Genomic DNA, 18,334 nt, shown 5'->3' on the forward strand with positions numbered 1-18,334 from the left:
CAGTAAATGTCGCTTCACCTGTTTTTGACACCTATTCTGTATCTGCCAATTTAAAACTCTCATTGTTAAAAGCTTAAATTACTACACTTTTTTAAAGCTCATACCATCTTCTCTGCTATACTTAAAAAGATACTTCTAACCGTACATATTCAATTTTCAGGAACGCTTTAGTTATGTTTGCCCTGACTTAGTAAAAGAATTTAACAAGTATGACACAGATGGTACAAAATGGATTAAACAGTATACTGGAATTAATGCTATCTCAAAGAAAGAATTCACCATTGATGTTGGCTATGAGAGGTTCCTGGGGCCAGAGATTTTCTTCCATCCTGAGGTAAGTTAACTTGAATTCTCTAGATTTTTTTGTTTTAGGTGCATTTTAGATGATAGCATATAAATAGTATTTAGAAACTTTTAAATATGTGGTTATCTTGGCCTATATTTCTTCTTATTTGTAAATAGATACCAGCTATTGTTGTAAGTCAATGTGGTTTTGAGTCTTGATTGCTAGTAATCTTTATACGAAGTCAGGTGGATGTCTAAACTAAGCACTATATTTGGAATTTTTACAGTAAATGGATTACTAAACCCATATTTTCTTCTTGCAATTTTTAATAGAATTTCCTGGTCTCACCACATGGTACCCTGTTTTCTTAGCTGTTTGTTGAAAAGTTGAGTTTCTAAATATTCTGTCTTCTTGCCTTTATACCCTCAGTCTTTCTTCCAGTGTTGGGAAAAATTAAATAGGAATAAAGCCTTTTTTTTTTTTCCCTCCACATATCACCACCCCCCACATCCCTCTCTACATTCTCCTCTTGCAGCTTGTTTCATGTTGCACTGTTTTGCTCTGGTGCTCAGCATCTGAGAAGGGGATGTGTTCTTCAACCTGTTACAGTTAACAAAAACTCTCGTAGAGAATAGCTGGCAAAATAGATACTTTAGGTTTTATTCTTTCAAACCTTTTATAAATGTCAGCAAAAATAGCTAAAATAACTTTCCATTGTTAGTTTTCATGACGTCTCTAGTATAATAGGGTAGTTCTTCCCTTTTTCTCTTTCTCCCCTTTCCTTTGCAATGTGTGGTCCTACATGTTGACTCATCTGGTTTTATTCTTGGTTGTAGTTTGCTAACCCTGACTTCACGCAACCAATCTCAGAAGTAGTAGATGAAGTTATTCAGAACTGTCCCATTGATGTTAGACGTCCTCTGTATAAGGTCAGTAGCTATAATGAATTTCTTAAATATTTGTTTTAGGACTGTGCGTTATATTGAAATATGTATTTGAAACTCTATTTAAAAAAAACAAAACCCACAACACAACAAAAAACCCAACAAACCACCAACAAAACTAACCGTTTTTCCAGAAACAAGTCTAATATGCAGAAGGCTTTGTTGTTGACTTACGCTTTTTCAGAATATGATGTTTCATTACTCAAACTCTTCTTTAAAAGAAAAGAAATGAGAAACATAAATCTCAGTGAAAGAAGCGAGACGTACTAAGATGTAAATGGATTTTAAAGCGCAGCCAATTTTGATGTGACAACCCCTCTGTGAATTCATATTCTGTCATGATTAAGTGTTAGGTAATTTAAAAGCATACCTGTTAACTGTAAGTTTAAAAGCCGTATTTAGAATTTAAGAACTGGGTAAAGTTGGAGACTTAAATTTTCACAAGCAATTAATAATTTTTGTTACTCAAAACAGAATATTGTCCTCTCTGGAGGCTCAACCATGTTCAGGGACTTTGGTCGCCGTTTACAGCGAGACTTGAAAAGGACTGTCGATGCCAGACTGAAACTTAGTGAAGAACTTAGTGGCGGCAGACTGAAGGTTAGTTCTTGCAGCTAATGCATTTAACGAGCATCTTTCTCTCCCGTGTTACCTGGAAAATGCAAAACCAGCATATTGCAATGACGTCCTTGTTTGTTGAAATGTCTTTTCTTTTAAAGTTCTTGTAGAAGTTCTTTCGGAGACTTGTGTATTGCAGAGAATTGTAGACTGGTATTGGAGAATGTTTATGTAATCCTTTAATTGTAGGAAGCTGTAGTACTGTTTCCCCGGGCATACACTTGTGCTGCCTGTGCCTTTATCACTGAACTGAATCAATCTCACCTAATGAAAGGATGGGACTTACGCCTGCTACGTAAAAGAATTGGTCACTCCACTCCCCAGTTGGTTTTTTGGTTTGTTTTTTCTTTTTTTTTTTTTTCCATTAGTGCTTATTGATTAGTTGCAAGTCATCATCTCCAGTCTTTTGAACTTAAAGATAATAAGAGAGATGGAGCAAGCTCGTTGTTGAGCCACCAGGGTAGTCGGAGGACCGGAGCGCTTGTCCTGTGAAGAAAGGCTGAGGGAACTGGCTTGTTTTGGAGAAGAGAAGGCTTTGGGAGTCTTAATAGTAGCCCCGTGGTATATGTGGGAAGGTGACTGAGAAAGTGGGACTGGGCCCTTGACAGTGGTGAGCGGTGGGTGCACGAGAGACAACAGATACAAATTGAAACAAAAGAGATTCATCTTGGATAAAGGGAAAAAATTTTTATTCTGGGGATGATCAAGCGTGAGAACAGGCTGCCCAGAGGAGCTGGGCAGTTTCTGCCTAATTTGCCCAGTTGGGCAAAACTCTTGGAGGTTTTTGAGACTTAGCTGGAAAAAATTCTGAATAACTTCCTCTGACCTCGTAACTGACTCCACTTTGAGCAAGAGGCTGAACTAGAGGCACTGAGGCTGCTTCCCACCCAAACTAGCCTGTGAAATGACTTCGTGTCTTCACTAAACTGCATGATCCTTCATTTATGTTATTTCCGCTTTTAACCTTTGATATAACCTTCGCATTTTTTCTGTTGACGTTGACTCCGCATACATAAAAGATAGCAGAGAAAGAAATGATTTTATGTTTTTTCCTTTTAAGCCTGAAGTGATTTTCCTCACTTATTTTGTAGTAGTAATCTAGGTAGAGGAGCTCAAACAATCCTTCAAATGCCCAGTATAGCTTCATAATATGTCATGTAGACAACTCTGAAATTTCAGTTTTATACAGTTCTCTGGTTCATGTAACCTATTTTATTCTTAGTTCTCCTTACTAGACTTTTACCACTTAGTAAGGAAGCAGGAAACGAATAAGGAAATCTGATGCAATTCTTCCTTCTTCAGAGTACTGGGCATTGCACATCATCACTGGCTTGAATTTTCTTAATCTATTGCAAATGATTTTCAGATACTGTTTCAAATTGTTCAGATTTCAGCAGGTTGTACTGGAAAAAACCAAATCTTTCTGAAGCTGTTATGTATGCTGTCATTTTTGATTAGAACAAGTAAGGAATGAAGGTTTGTGCGGGTATGGAGGGAAAGGGGATAATTGTAATGAGTGTTGTAGTTTTGAAAAGCATGACTGTGTTGGGCCTAGATAAACTTTCAATCAATCTGCAACTGATGCTTCGTTAAAATAATGACATGAAACTTAAGAATTAACCTTCTGAAGTGTTTTTTGAAAGAAGTAAGTAGTATGGATCTGTTCTTACAATTGCATAAATAAACAGTCCCGCAAGAAATTCAGCAGAAAATAGAACGTGGATAACTGGAGAGGAACACTGTATGGGAGCTCTTGGGAGAAAATTGGTGTGAATGCAGGTATCTCTTAATACCTGATAAAATAGGTAACTGGCGATTTATAAGCAAGAGCTATTTCTTAGTCTGGGTTGTACAAGAGAATCTGATGCTATAATAGTAAATTTAAATAACCCAGGATTTAAGAAAATAGTAATTTGCGAAAAGTAAGCTTGCAATGTACACTCTTTCAAAGAAAGACTGAATTTTTATCAGCAAAAGTGACTCTTAATGTATTCCTTTTTTTTCCTTCCCTTTTATAGCCTAAGCCCATTGATGTACAAGTCATTACACACCATATGCAGAGATACGCCGTGTGGTTCGGAGGATCAATGCTGGCTTCCACAGTAAGTTAGCTATAAAGCTGAGCGTGTTTTAGTCACCCTGGGTACGCTTTTGGAGTTCTCATCTCTCCTTCACTTCATACTAAATGCTGTTGGGGGATTTCTGCTAGGCCTCGGGTAGCGAATATACCCTCCCTGCCCCCTTTGAAGTTTTTGCGTTAAAGATTTGAAAGAGCAAGTGAGAGCTCTGTTACAACTTTGTGTGAGTTGTTAAATAGTGCATTTTAGTTTTGTGGCAAAATGCATTGCTTGCATTGGTGTTTAGCCTTCCAAGTTATCTGTATTTGTGTTTTTCCATTTGCTACCTAAATGTTACTGCTGTTCAGCTAAGCTATACATACCATTGACTTTTTTCTTTTTTTTTTTTTTCTCCTTCCCTTTACAGCCTGAATTCTACCAAGTATGCCATACCAAAAAAGATTATGAAGAGATTGGTCCTAGCATCTGTCGTCACAACCCTGTGTTTGGAGTCATGTCTTAAAGCTGACCTCGGAGGGGTCAGGGATAGGGAGGTGGGGAGGAGGAGTCTTTCTGATTACTTGTTTGTCTGATGGCTGGTATTAAGATAACGAACATGACTTGACAATAAGAAAAAGACCAAACACAATTAAGCAGGATTATTTTAATAAGTGTCTCAACATGCGGATGTAGTGGAAAGCCAAAATGATCACATTTTTTCTTTAGATTGATTATTTGAACCTGTGCGTAACAAAAAGAAAAAAGTGGATTTTAGTTCTTTCTGTGCCCTGATATTTTGTATATTAATGGATTATCCAAGATTTGATGGGATTTGACGGTGTGTAGATAGTCAGCTCTCTAATGCTTCCGTTGTACCCTGTCATGGGTGCAATGCAGGAGCTTGTTTATATTTCATACTTTTTTATACTTTGAGGAAAAATATGAATAAAAGAAACTGTAATATTTGAGGAAAAAAAAATCTACCAGTGACCAACTTGAAAGTAAATTAAAAAAACAAAGTCATGACTCATGCAACTAGTTCTTGCAAATCATGACCAGTCTAAATCCTGGGTTCCATACAATGCGAGTGCTTTTGGAACTAAGAAGCTACTATCTTGGATTAACCGACGCCTGCTAGTGCTTTCTGATTACTTGGTGCATTTTCATACTATCTCTTGCTTTAAAAAAAAAAAAAGTAAAGACAAGACTGTTGGACCAGTATTGCAGTTCTGTAGTGTCATTTCTAATTAAAACCAAATAATCAGGTTATCAAAATTGGTGTATTTAAAGCCTAACACCATTCCAATAAAGGCACAAAATTTCTTTTTATGTTTGTGTCAGACTTGTTAATCTCCTTACATGGGAAGTTGTGAGCATGGGTTCCTACATATCCGCTGTGGTTTTTGAAGAGTAAGATTGGTCTGTAAGGTAGAGATCATTATGTGCATTGTGTAAACTGAAGTGTGAGCATTTTAGAATTGCAGTTTATATGTTCATCTAGATAGCACTTATCCATATAAACCTAACATCTCCTCCATTGTTAGGTTTGTTCATCTACTTTGTTCTGTAACTTCTTTCCCCCCCGCCACTTTCAAGTGGTGGCATACAGGAGGCAGCGCTGCGTTTTACATCTCTGTGGTTTTTCTGCAAGAAAATACCATGTAGATAAAAATAAAGTGAAAACAATCTCTTTCTCATTCTTTCTAGGAAGAACGCTTCATATATTGAATGGAATTACTTAAAATTTCTGTTCACATTTGATGAAAGATACTTCTGAACTCACAAATGTAGTTACGGTTGTTTACATAGAAGACCACAAGAGGGAGATCTCTTGGTTTCTTGAGTTGTAAAGATTCTTCAGATTCTTTTTTGAGAAGCCTATAAATTGCCAGAGCTTCTAGTCGCTTCAGAGCGTGATAAATGAGGCTCCAAAATGAGGATAATATGGGAAAGTATTTTTACAGCAACGATCATAGTAATTCACCTGCTGGACTGGAGTAGAATCTTGGTGCAAACAAGACAATGTTAAATAGTTGTAATACAAAACTGTGTTATTAACATCTCCCTGTCAGTGCTACAACTTTTGAGATTTTTTTTTTTTTCAAATAGTGACTTTTCAAGTCATAACTGCTGACTGATTCATGTGGTAAGAAAGACCGATAGGCAAATATGTGAAAAATAAAGAAGTTAATTTAAGCTGTGCCTTTTCCAGCAGTCCTCTGGTTCTGCAACTGTATCATGCTCCGAGTGGATTTCCTGATACACTGTGATGCCCTGAAGATCAGGCAAGGTTGGGATTTTTTTTTTTTTCCCCCCTCTCTAGAGTCTTAAAAATTCACTTGAAGAACTCAAAAATTCCCGATACATAGTGTAGTGAGGAAACGTAAAGAAAAGGAGTGAATGCTAGTTCCTGTCTCACAGGGCTATATGTATATATTTATGTGCAGAGATGCACAGGCTGTGTAGGTATGGAGATCCCCTCTGAGCTGAAGGACAGGCTTGGTGTTTATTACCCACAAGTTGTACTGTGGCTAGGCCTAAATTTTACTACAGCTCTGGCTTGTGGGTCTTTTGGGACTCAGATCAGACGTGTTTTCCCCCCATTTTCTTTCACTGCCACGTGGAGGCCTCTGTCTCTGGGGCAGTTGCTGTAAAGGCACCGGCAGAAGAGCCCAAGGGGTGGGAGTTGGGACGCAGGAGCTGATGAGTGAGTGGTCACAGGCAATTTGGGGAGGCTCCGAGAGGCAGCGCGAGTGAGACTTCGGCAAATCTGGTTTTGTACAGATCCTTTACAGCCTGTAAGTTATTGAGGTGCCCTGGGCTCAGGTGCTGCGTGGATCTGCTGTGCAAAGAGCTGGCTGGATTAGAGAGTGGTGGCATCTACATCTTCAGAACCTGGCCGTTCTTGGCTATGGTGGGTAACAAGGAGAGACAAGTGGTTCTCGTGTACTGTGTTTCAGCAGCTGGGCTCTTGCAGGAGAGGGGTGTGGGAAGAGGAAAACCAGGCGGCAGCAGGAGGGGACGGCGTGGGACGGAGTCACTGCTTCAGGCAGGTCTGTTAGGTTGGTATTTTACAGAAATGGGCGCTGCCTGGCGGTGGGGAGCCCTCTCGAGTTGGACCGTGCGTCTGGCACAGTCATAACTGGATTAGCAAATAGCTCGTACGTCAAGGAAACGAGCCAGCTCTTCAGTGAGCACGTTGATGGGAGGAAGAGTTGACATTTGAGTGTGAAAGCTGTCAGGCTGAGAGTAGGAGTTGCTGCCAAGTGTAAAATAAGATGGGTTTTGCATTCCAGCTGTATTCAATGGGGAAAGCGCAGGCACTACTGGGGTTTTCATTAATTCGGTGTGTTCAGGAGCAAGGCCAGGAGTTTTTTTTCCTAGGTTGAGGGATCCCTGCTGCCAAAACTGAATAAAAATAGCTGAAGCAGCCCAGGACGGTGTGGTTTTATGCACCTCTCACACCAAACTCTCGATCCTGCGTACAGAACTAGAAATCTCTTGCTCCGAAGAGAAGCTCTGTTGTCCCAATGTTGTCTCCCCGATGGACGTTGGCTCTCAGAAGAGGAGGCGGGACACGTGCCCCGAGTGCTGCTGAGCAGCCCATGCCGCGCCTGGCCTGCTCAGGTGACACGTGTACAACTTTAGCTGTCGGCATGTTCATTACAAAATCAGGGATGTAGGAGCTTAGTCTTTCCTTATACTTGTTCATGGCTCCAAGAAAGTCTCTTTCAACTTCTATTATTAATTTGTGTGGAAGAGAAAGGAGGGGGAAGGTACCCATGGTCTTACACAACACTCAGTTTCTTGTAGCTGTAACTTAAAATGATGTTAAGCTCCTCATAAAATGAAATAAGTGGGAGTTTTTTTACAATGTCTTTTTCTATTTTTTTTTTTTTTCATACTGTGGACATGGTTTTGGAGGTGGTATACAGCCATGGCTGATTTCTGGTGCGTTAGGGAACTAAAAATCTGTGAGCAGGTCCCATCAATGACTTGGACTGAGCAGAGTCATCAATACGTAAACCCACAAGTCAATTACAGTCTTGTACGCTGGGCATAACTCTGGGAACGGCTCACATTGGTCTTCTGCACCTGTAACACCAGTTTGGGATCTGAGCTGCCGCAGAGACCGTACACTAGAAATAAAAGGCAATTTCTCCCTCTGCTCTCCTTAAACTCGTACCTTCTACTGCTGTTCTGTGCTGGGTTGGGTTTAAAGCATCCAAAAGGTTAATTGCAAAGGCAAGTGTTTCTTAAAAAAAAAAAAAAAAAAAAAAAAAAAAAAAAAAAAAAAAAGAGTTAGAATTAAATGGTATTTTCCTTTTCTTAAGACTCATTATGGGGGAGATTACATAAAGAAGACAATTACAGTTTGCACCAATGTAGAAACTTAGCTGCTTTTTTTTTTTTTTCCCCTCTATTGGTTTCAAAATCCTGTTGTGTTGGTAATTAACATCCCAAGAATACACAAAATCCTTTCCTAATCTCCACGTTTCTATGATAAAGTGCAAACGGATAACCTGGCTGGGGCTGTAACGCCCCTCCCCTCCCAGGGCCGAGCTGGCTGCAGCGGGGGCAGAGCTCCGGCCCTGGGACACGCTGGGCGACCTGACCTGGCTGGAAGCGTCCGAAGCGCATGTATAGAAACATGAGGCGGGGAAAAACCGGCATTGGTGTTTCTTCTCAATCACCAAGCATACCGCAAAGACACTATCCTTGTGTAATGAAGGATCAAATGGGACCGATGTTATGGAGCAGCATAAAAGAGATTCATACTTTTGTTGTCTGGGGCACCCGCAACAGTGCTGTTTCTGCCCAGAAAATTGCAAGGAGCGCTGAAAACCTGCAGATGGGTCTGCCCAAACTCAGCTTTTCTGCTCTTCAGGAGTTTGATTCATTCCGTTAGACAAAGTGGGACGCCAGGTTTACTTGGCTCTGTGCGGTTAAAAGCTTGTGCTTCCACGCAGCTGAGCTGAGACTAAACCAAAGGTCACCACCAAGTCAGCTTAGGCTTGTCTCTTTGTTTTGTGAAAACACTTGTGAGCAAACATTAAGGTGTTGGGATGCAGAGTTAGTACTTGCAAAGCCGACTGCAGGCGGCTGCTGGATGCGCCGAGCTGAGCGGGCTCCTGCCGGCAGGACGCTGCTGTTTGGCCTTACTGCCCGACAGCCCTGGCCTTACTTGCGTAGGGTGAAAATATTTCTGCAAAATTTCTGTGGCAGTAAACCAAAGGGAAATACGTTAGTTGTTATCAGCAGTTAATTGTTTTGAGTTTGGGTTTGGTTTTGTTTTTCTTTCCCTGAAGTAGCAAATGATGTGGGGTTGCGATTTTGCAGTCCAGATCTCGTTTCTGATTTAACTATTGAACAAAGCTCAAATAATCAGCTCCGAAGGCTGGTCCCCCTCCCCCTTTTAGTATAAGCCTTCACGTGTTAAACAGGAGCTGGGCAGCTCTGTGCTATGTGGATATTGCAGATGTCTCTTTCGTATCTTTAAAATTTTTATCAAGAACTTGATCGCCAAAGGGAAGGCGCAGCCTGACCTGTGCTGGCTGTAGCTGTGCTTCGCTCGCGCGCCCAGCGATGCCCCGTGGTTTTGGATGTGCTACTCAGTTCTGGATCCCTGTACCAGCAGACAGATGGCAATTTCTGGTATTTCACTCTCACCACCCCAACTGCTTTTTCCCATATTATATAAATTGTATAAATTTTCTAGTAATTGTGGAGAGAGACGCAGAGAATAGGACAGCACTGAGTTTATAGGAACTGGAGATGTGCTGCTGCTGGTATCTCAGCCTGCGCTCCCATCCCTGAGCTGCAGAGCCTCAGGTAGACCTCCTGCTGCTTGCTCTGCTGGACCCTGCTCCTCCTGTGCCCTCCCAGCTACCCTCCAACCCCTTTGGGTCGCATACGCTGGATGCTGCCCCTCTCCTGTAAAGCCTTGCTGGAAATTTGGTGTTTTAGCAAGTCCTGCCAGCCTCTGCTGGAGACTCTGCTGAACACTCGGCATGTCTGTGCCCTTCCTTGGTGGGATAGTTTAGTGTGTTTTATCATAGAATCATGGAATGGTTTGGATTGGAAAGGACCTTAAAGATCGTTTAGTTCTACCCCCCTGCCCTGGGCAGGGACGCCTCCCACCAGACCAGGCTGCTCAAAGCCCCATCCAGCCTGGCCTTGAACACCTCCAGGGATGGGGCAGCCACAGCTTCTCTGGGCAACAAGTTCCAGTGTCCCACCACCCTCACAGTGAAAAAGTTCTTCCTGATATGTAATCTAAATCTCCCCTCTTCCAGTTTGAAGCCATTACCCCTCATCCTATCACTACATGCCCTTGTAAAAAGTCCCTCTCCAGCTTTCCTGTAGGCCTCCTTCACATACTGGAGAGCTGCTATAAGGTCTCCTCAGAGCCTTCTCTGCTCCAGGCTGAACTTGTTGAAGTGTTCCAAGCATAGGTAGGTTCAAGGTATTAATAAACACGGAGATCAGATTAAAATAAAATGTCCTCTTGATCTCCTTTCAGATGGAAATCCCACAGATATCGGCTCAATACTGTGCAGCAGCGTAGAGGTATCAAGTCTTATAAGAGGTATATTTGACGTACCGATGGCTAAAATTTAGTGATTCAAGGTGACGTATTTCCTGTGCTGTGCTTGGGGGAGGAGGAATTTCTAAACTGGCTTGAGTTGGGAAGGCAAAAATGTGTCCGGGTGTCCAGCTTTGCGTACGGGAGAGGCTACCAGAAGTCTCCCCATCCGTCCCTTGTGGACGCTGCTGGCAAGGGGTCTGTCAGCAGCAGCTCTGGTCTGAGATGAAAACCCCTGAAGCCCTCCACCCAGCAGGGCCGTGATTAGGTTCGGTTTGTTTTCCTTCTTTTCTTCAACTTCCAAGCCCTTTAGTCAGATGTTGTTAATGGTAAAAGATAACAAAAGTAGTGCCCCAAAGAATAATATCTGTCGGAGAACAAATATTAAGTGCCCATGTAAAACTCCAAGGAAGCCAGGAAATAAGGAAGATGCTAGAGTGTACTATAATGCAGATTTGCTGCTGAAACCCTGCAGGGACGGGAGGTGGGCAATCAGCCTTACTGCAGCAAGACTGTGCTTATGTATGTATTTACTGATTATATTATAGTTGTCTGAGGTGGCTTTTGAGTTTGCAGGCGTGACGCAGTCAGGGTTTCACACTTAGCCACGGGATGGCACTTTCCCACAAGAAATCTGGCTTCACCGCAGCCTGGAAAACCTTTTGGCGCAACCTGCCTCAAAAAGCATCTAATAGAGGGAGCCCCAACGGCAAACCTTGACAGAAAGGCTCATGATGCCTTTTAGTCACACAGAATGGGATTTGAGTGTTGTCTTCTTATTTGGAGCCAATAAATCAGTGTCTCCCTGCAGATGTGGGTGCTCAGACACCTCCAGCCCCCAGAAGTGGTGTGAGATGACCTATGGACACTGGGCTGGACCCAGTCCTTCAGCGCAGGGGCTGTCAGAGGTGTGTTGGAGGAGAATCAACGTATGGGGGGGGATGTCGCACGCAGTACGTGAAGCCACTTCAGGAGATAACTGCGAGGAAGCTTTTGTACTCTCATTACAACTTGCTTCTGAATTAATTCAACCTTTCCTTGCACCTGGGCATGGGGAGCGCACAGGAGACAACCTGGGGGTGCTGTGGGCAGTGCTGATGTCTTGTCAGACCTGATGCACTCGCAAGCAGAGATAAAGCCAGGGAGAGCTCTGCTCTATCGGAGTCTTGATAGAGTTTTGTTATAACTAGGTGCCATTAGCGTGTTGTGCTTGTCATCCACAAAGTGGAGATAATGATAATATTACCCTAATGTGATGATACTTGCCGCACGGATGTCACAGCACTGTTGTCACTATAGCTCATCAGGCGTTTCTGAGCAAAAGGTGCTTTTATCTGGTTTATAAAAGTAGAATGTTTTTGTGGGAGCTCACCATCATTATGATTTTTTCATCAGGAAGGTTTCTCTGGTCCTTGATCAAATTTCCTGCCAGCATCCACCCCCAGTGCAGCCCCCGGCCTGGGGTTAGGATGCTCCGGGGCCCAGATCCTGACCCCATGCTCCCTAATTCAGGCTGATGAGCAATGGTGGGCAACCTGTCATTTCTACTCTTGTTCTGTTTCTGACTAAATATCTTCTTTGAATGCCTGAGAAGTTTCGTGGGGCGGCTGTGAGGCTTCCCAGGTTTGCACAGGCTGCTGAGAGCCTTTGGGGGGCTGGGAAGCACGAGCCCGCCTGCCTGCACCTCATCCCGCATCCCCCAAATGCAAATGGCACGGTGTGGCGTAAATGCGTCCAAACTGTGCCTGTGCCTAAGCCAGATCAGTTATTTTTGCTGGAAAGGACGTTGTGAACATGGGTAGGTAACTCCCTGCTCAGCGCTTTCAAACCTGTTGTCTTCTCTTGCTGCCACAGCTGTTGCAAAGCCACAGCTAAGCCTCGTGTCCCTGGTGGGTGCAGGGAGGAGACGCAGCCAGAGGGAGCTGGAGCTGGTGGCCCCTGTGCAGCTGTGCTTGCCCAGCTGTGGTCACATGAGCCTGGGAGCCCACCCAGAGCCAAGGCACTGGAGGGCAGGAGGGTCAGAAGTCTACAAAAATACATTAAGGCTTACTCAACAAGAAATGCGGCATTGAGGAGCCACATGCCAAGATAGTCCTCACCCTGCAGCCCTCTTCTGGGGAGCTGAGCCACAATCAGGCTCTTTTGGTGTAGTTGTGACTCTTGGCCTGGGCAGACACCATGGAGATGGTCCTGGGCTGGGGCCGTCTGCACTTCTTGCCTTTAATGGACCTCTGAGTATTTAGAACTCCTCCTCTAATTATTGCCTAATGCATTTTGATTTTATCAAAGTCGTGACCTGACAACCTTCAACTCCTCTCCCAACTCAGTTAGCTCATCTGACTGTCAAACACAGTTTATTGCCAAACCGTGCAAGCTGACAGCAAGGTCTGAAACTGCAGAACACATCATCCCTCAGCTATGAAGCCCCTTGAGGTGGGGGATGATTTTGCTACGTCTGTGCCATCACATCTAACTGATGGCTCTTCCTCTCTCTTTTGCCCTGCTCGCCCCGCACTCCCCCCGGCAGGGGACAGCTCGCTGCGGCACCCCGAACACTGCTGAAATCCCTCAGTGTCAGGTGGATGGGGGCCTGTCTCTAAGGTTAAGGGAAGAGATTGCCTGATGCCTCAGGAGCCGAGAGCCGGAGGGGCTGAAGGTGGGTTAGGGAGCAGGTGAGGGGTAGCTGCAGGGACGTGTTGCTGACAAAGCTGCATCCCACAGCATAGCCCCTGCGCTCCCCGGGTAATGCCGGGTGTGCTGCACCGGGAAAGGCAACTGCGCGTGTGCTTTGGGAAACAGGGGTAACAGCAGCTCTCTGCTGGCGCAGATACTGCCCATTAAATACCTACAGTCCCTCGCTCCCGCGCCTTATCCTGTTGTACCTAGGGAAAGGGTTTCTGTCTAGGGAAAGGTTTATTGTCTTCGCCCTACAGGGCTAAATAGGCCAAAACTAACGATCGAAGGGACAACAGGAGGTGATGCTTCACAACCTGTGGGGTTGATGTCTCACTTCGTAGCACTCTACAAATGCTTTCCTCTTTGTTCTTCTTTTTTTTCTTTTTCCCACTTGCCCGTCAGTCCCTTAGTGAGGGGGGTGGGTTTGCTGTGGCAACGGCACCAGGCTGAGAAACTGGAGCCAGCGCTGGGGACACGGGGGCTCTGTGCCATATGTGGTGAGGTCCCGGCCATGGTCAGTGGCCAGGCACGCTGGCTGTATGCAGCGTTCCCCTTCACCCCTGCTCCCTGCCTCCTGTCCCTGCTGAAAACCCCGCTGGATAGCAGGGCTATTGAAATACTTTCTCCAGGTAATGGCTGTAAGAGACCCCACGCTGTGACCCAGTCCAACCCCAATGAGAAATGCAGCAGAGGCTTTTCCAGCCTCTAAAAGACAGAGAAACCAAATGACATGCTATTTTCCGGTGTCCTGAAAGTTTAAACACATTGTAAATGGATGTGTTAGAAGGACAGATAAAATGTACCCAGAGCTTGTGTAGATAGAGAGGCTGGTATGCAGCAAAGTGGGATTTGAATCGACAGCCCCGCTCCCTGTTTTGCTGTGCCAGCTGGGGTTTCCACAGTTTTCCCAGCGGCAGCCCCTGCCTGCAGCCGGGACCCCTGGCTTTCACCCGAAAGGTTAATCATCCTTTAAATGCGAAACCTGTTTGCTCCGGTGGTCAGAGCGAGGTTAAGGAGATGCACAGGGTCGAATCCTGTGGATCGATGGAGGCAGGCGCCCAGGGCAGTCGGGAAGAAGGAGGCAGCTTCACTCGCTCCTCAGCCCATCTGAGCATCTCGCCTGCCGGCTTTTGTGACCCTACATGTGCTTTCTGCTATGTGTGCAGGCTGTTGGTCCTTAGGAGTGGAATTTAATTTAGGTAAATAAATAAAGAGTAACAATCTATAAGGTTTCATGCAATTCTCATTCCTTAGGACAGGTTGATGTTAGGAGCTCACTTAAGTAAGTTGGAGTATCTTAAATAAAAAAACTGAGGGGATACTTACTGGAAAAAAAATTGCTGTTAAAAGTTTCATTCAAAGCATACTGCAAATCTGAAATTTTGTTGGGAGAAAACGTTTGCATCAATCTGATTATAACATCTGCAGGGTTTTTCTCTCTCTGGTGGGCAGTGCTGGCTGCTTCCCGCAGACGAGGTGCTGATGCTGTAGCAGGACCATGGGCCATGCGTCTGCCACGAGACCCCTCAGCCTCCATGTAAGCAAAACCCCTGCCCACCTCCTCGTGCAGCTAAAGCAAGAAAGTCATGAAAGTCATTTTGCTGCTTTGTTTGCTTTATTCCCCTCGTTGAAAAATTGCTTTCCTGTCTTTATAGTTGTAAAACTTCAGGGGAATTAATGAAAATGCAGGATGTTTTTTCCTCCACTGTGAAACCTTTTTTTTTCAGGGGAGAATAATGTTTGGAATCAGAGAATTTCCTTCTCCGGGAGCAAGGATTGTACATGTGGGTATATTTGCCATATGGCTTTCAAAAGGTGGTAACTAGGTAAACTGTGAGCCATGGAAGGAGCACTTAAAGGATTTTAAAGCTGCCAGCTGAGCAATCCGTTTGGATTTGGTTGGAGGGGCAGCAGCCCACACCAGGAGCTGGAGACTCTCTGTAGGTGACCTCCCCCCCGCTGCGGGACAGAGACACCCCCTCTCTCTCTTGGCAGAGTTGATGGGACCCCCTGTCTCTCTTCAGCCTTTAAGCCCTGATTCACATGGAGTATTGGCTCATTAGTTTCGTTTTTTTGTATTTTTTTTCCTTGCTCAGTTCAGGGATAACTTCACATATCCTGTTTTGGGTGTGTTTGAGCAGTGGAGGAGAGACGATGGGGACTGGGAATTCCCAGAGACTGTCCTGAGCAGGGGGAACAAATGCCCAGACATAAAGAGTGAGGTAGTAACGGCGCAGGGGCTCCTGCTCGCCCTGACTGGGATGGTAGATCAAGAAAGGCACTTTACTACCTGAGAAATGATCGATACCTGCTGAGGAAGCAGAAGGCAGGGGCTACACAGCCAGGAGACTCCTCGCTCCGAACCGCAAGTGCCCAGCTTTCGGACAGCACGTTAGCATGGCACCACGGGCCCCTCCGTCCTGGTGACTTCCATCACCTTCCACCCTCTTGGCCACCACTTCACTAGCAAGGTCTGCAGACCACGAGGTCCGCTTTTCTGCTGCAGTGAGGTTGTAACTAGAGGTGTCAGTATTTCAGCAGGGGAATGGTGCTCCACACTTCACATGGGGAATAAAAAAGGAGCAGGAGAGTATAAAAAAGAGACAACTGCGAAGACATAAAAACTGAATTAAGTTTTTCTACCGTACTTGTATTCACCTTAATAACAGCTTCGGCTTGCCTGTGAAATAGTGTGCTGGCTTAAGTGAGCATATAAAATGTGTGTGTTAACTAGGTAAACAAAACTGACTTTTCAATATCGTCTTTATATTGATATGAAAACAAAACTGCCTACTGAAGTGAAAGGGCATCTTACTCATTCATGGCTGTATCACACACCACAAAGCTCATCGGGTATATTAGACTTTAGGTAGCAGTGACTCTAATAACTCTCTACCTGTCCTTTTAAATTAAAAAATTAAGATGTGATGGAAAAGACCATTAAACAGCCAGGTCTTTAGATGATGAGCATGATTCTTCTGTGACTTGCTGCATAATGTTTATTTATGTGGTGCCTCTCTACCACGATTTTTTAGGTATTGCATAGAAATAAGGTGATAATTAAAATCCAGTATGTTTTTTGAGTAAGATAGAGGACTGGGTCACTTAGGGGCTCTTGGCCTTAGGGGTTACAGCCTGCGTGGACGGCTGCTGTGTGCCTTCATCCTCCTCCCATCACCCAGCCCGCGGCGCCAGCAGGGTCTGCCCAAGGACACGCTGCTTCCCTGCCTCTGCACAGGGACCGGTGAGGGGAAATGCCCAGAGGGTCTACAGGAGTTTTGTCATGCATGGGTGACAGCGGAGACCTGCTCTCCGCTTCGGCCTGTGCCCCGGCCCTGGTCTTCAAGGTATCACCTTGAGGTCTTTTGGGAAGAAATGCTGGGAAAAACCCTTCTAAGGTTTCTCCAATAGGAATATTTGGTTAACTTTTTTTTAGTTTTATTTTACTTTTTGGTAGTTCAGTGCAGAGTTTGGATAGAGGTGCTGCATATTTTCAGGGGTTTTGGATTTTTACAAAGCAGATCCGTCCAAGGAGAACGCGTCGCTGACACCAACACTTCATCTGTTTTCGTATTATTGCTTCCAATGAAATTTTTAACTAAAAAGCTAGGGAACATTGCCAGTGACAGGTGCTAGTGGTAAAGGGGAGCTCCCCTGGCACTCCCGCGCTTGCCGCTCCGCTCTCCCACCTGTGGAGAAGGTGCAGCTTCCCAAGAGTAACTCACCTGAGGAACCAAACCAGCCCAAGGGCTCCCAGGTCAGCCAAATTCAAAATGGAGTTTCAGATAAGCAGCTCCACAGTAAAATCATGCGGGCAATCAGGAGCAAAGGAGGGGAGGGAATTGGCTGTTGTTGTTCTTAGTGGCTGTAAAATAGTAAATAGAAATTTAAATTAAATTCCTCCCCAAGATTACCACGCAATAATTGGTCAAGGAGCCACATAACTTACAGAAATCTGATTTTTACCTTTTATGTCTATAAAATGTCTATTGATGCATCTTTTCTCTACTCTTACCTTGCAGGAGCACAGACTATTTCATCTGTTAAGTCAGGCCAGATACAGACGCTAGTACTGCTTCACTGGGCTCATTCATTGGGCAGCACTATTTTGGGGAAGACCACAAAGCCTTCAGGATGGGATGGGATGGGATGTGCTGCGCTGTGCTGTGCTGTGCTGCAACAGCAAAACCTCCTCATCCCTTCCTTGGCTCACCTGAGCTTAAAGTACAATCGTCTCTTAAAACAACCCTGTAGACAGCTGGGTGTAACTCAGCCCACAGCTTGTACTGCCGTAATTCACAAAGATCAATTGACAGAGCGGAAGCCTACAGCTAACCTATTTCAGGTGGTGGCTTCCTGAGGCGGGGGGGTGACAAATACAAGTGGCCTGAAACAAAGCAGAGGATAATGCTGTGCCGCAGCACAATGTCGGATGCCGTCTGTCTGCAGGTGTCTAATCCGGCTAACAAGCAACTAACATAACTGCCTGATTTGGCAGGAATTATTACCTGCTGAATAACTTAATAGATTTCTAGTCCCTACGTGTATAATTTTCGCTACTCCCCAAAGGAAAGCTATATAATGCTTGCCATAGTTGTTTGTAGAATTGTGATGCACCGCAGGTGTACTTCGAACTTCATAAACTGCACTAGATTACGTCCCATTACGCCTCTTGTGGGGCTGTAATTACTGTGAGCTCTTCTGGGGCAGCGGCTGCTGCTTGAGACGTGATTTCCCAAAGCAGGACCTTAACCTGCCTGGCCTCTCTTTGTCACTGTGCTATTCACGTTGATTAGCTGTAATGCGCGGATGTTGTTAAATCCACCCAAATAACTCTTGGACAGCTTTGAAATATGTTTAGTGTTTTTATAAGGGCTATGCTTTTAAATAAAGCAGGACCTTGAAAAATGGTCTTGAAGAGATGTGGACCTTTTTCAATAGCTTTTAAAAATAATATATTTAAATAAACAACATGGTCACAGGCTTACTCATTTAGGTAGCCTACCTTATAGGAAAATAATTCACTATTTCAGATTCTAGTTCAAGAGGAAGAAATAAATTCTAGCAGTTCTTAGAAATAATAAATTAGATTTTGACAAGACGCTGTATGCAGCTGTCCCTATATTAAAGGGGGAATAGTGTTATGTGGACGTGAAATGAAAAGAAG

General features: G+C 44.3%; 1 protein-coding gene across 1 annotated transcript in view; it reads left to right on the forward strand.

Annotated features, from left to right (window-relative positions):
- The window catches only part of ACTR3 (actin related protein 3), a 30,436-nt gene extending 25,202 nt beyond the window's left edge, over positions 1 to 5,234 (forward strand). Inside the window, exons 8-12 of the mRNA XM_054207814.1 lie at positions 161 to 334; positions 1,123 to 1,215; positions 1,705 to 1,830; positions 3,867 to 3,950; positions 4,333 to 5,234. Coding sequence (XP_054063789.1) covers positions 161 to 334; positions 1,123 to 1,215; positions 1,705 to 1,830; positions 3,867 to 3,950; positions 4,333 to 4,428 — 573 coding nt within the window. The 3' untranslated portion in view covers positions 4,429 to 5,234. The remainder of the gene's footprint in view (positions 1 to 160; positions 335 to 1,122; positions 1,216 to 1,704; positions 1,831 to 3,866; positions 3,951 to 4,332) is intronic.
- The last annotated feature ends 13,100 nt before the right edge of the window (positions 5,235 to 18,334 follow it).

This window comes from Rissa tridactyla, chromosome 7 (genome assembly GCF_028500815.1).
Source record: "Rissa tridactyla isolate bRisTri1 chromosome 7, bRisTri1.patW.cur.20221130, whole genome shotgun sequence".
NCBI classification, from domain to species: domain Eukaryota; kingdom Metazoa; phylum Chordata; class Aves; order Charadriiformes; family Laridae; genus Rissa; species Rissa tridactyla.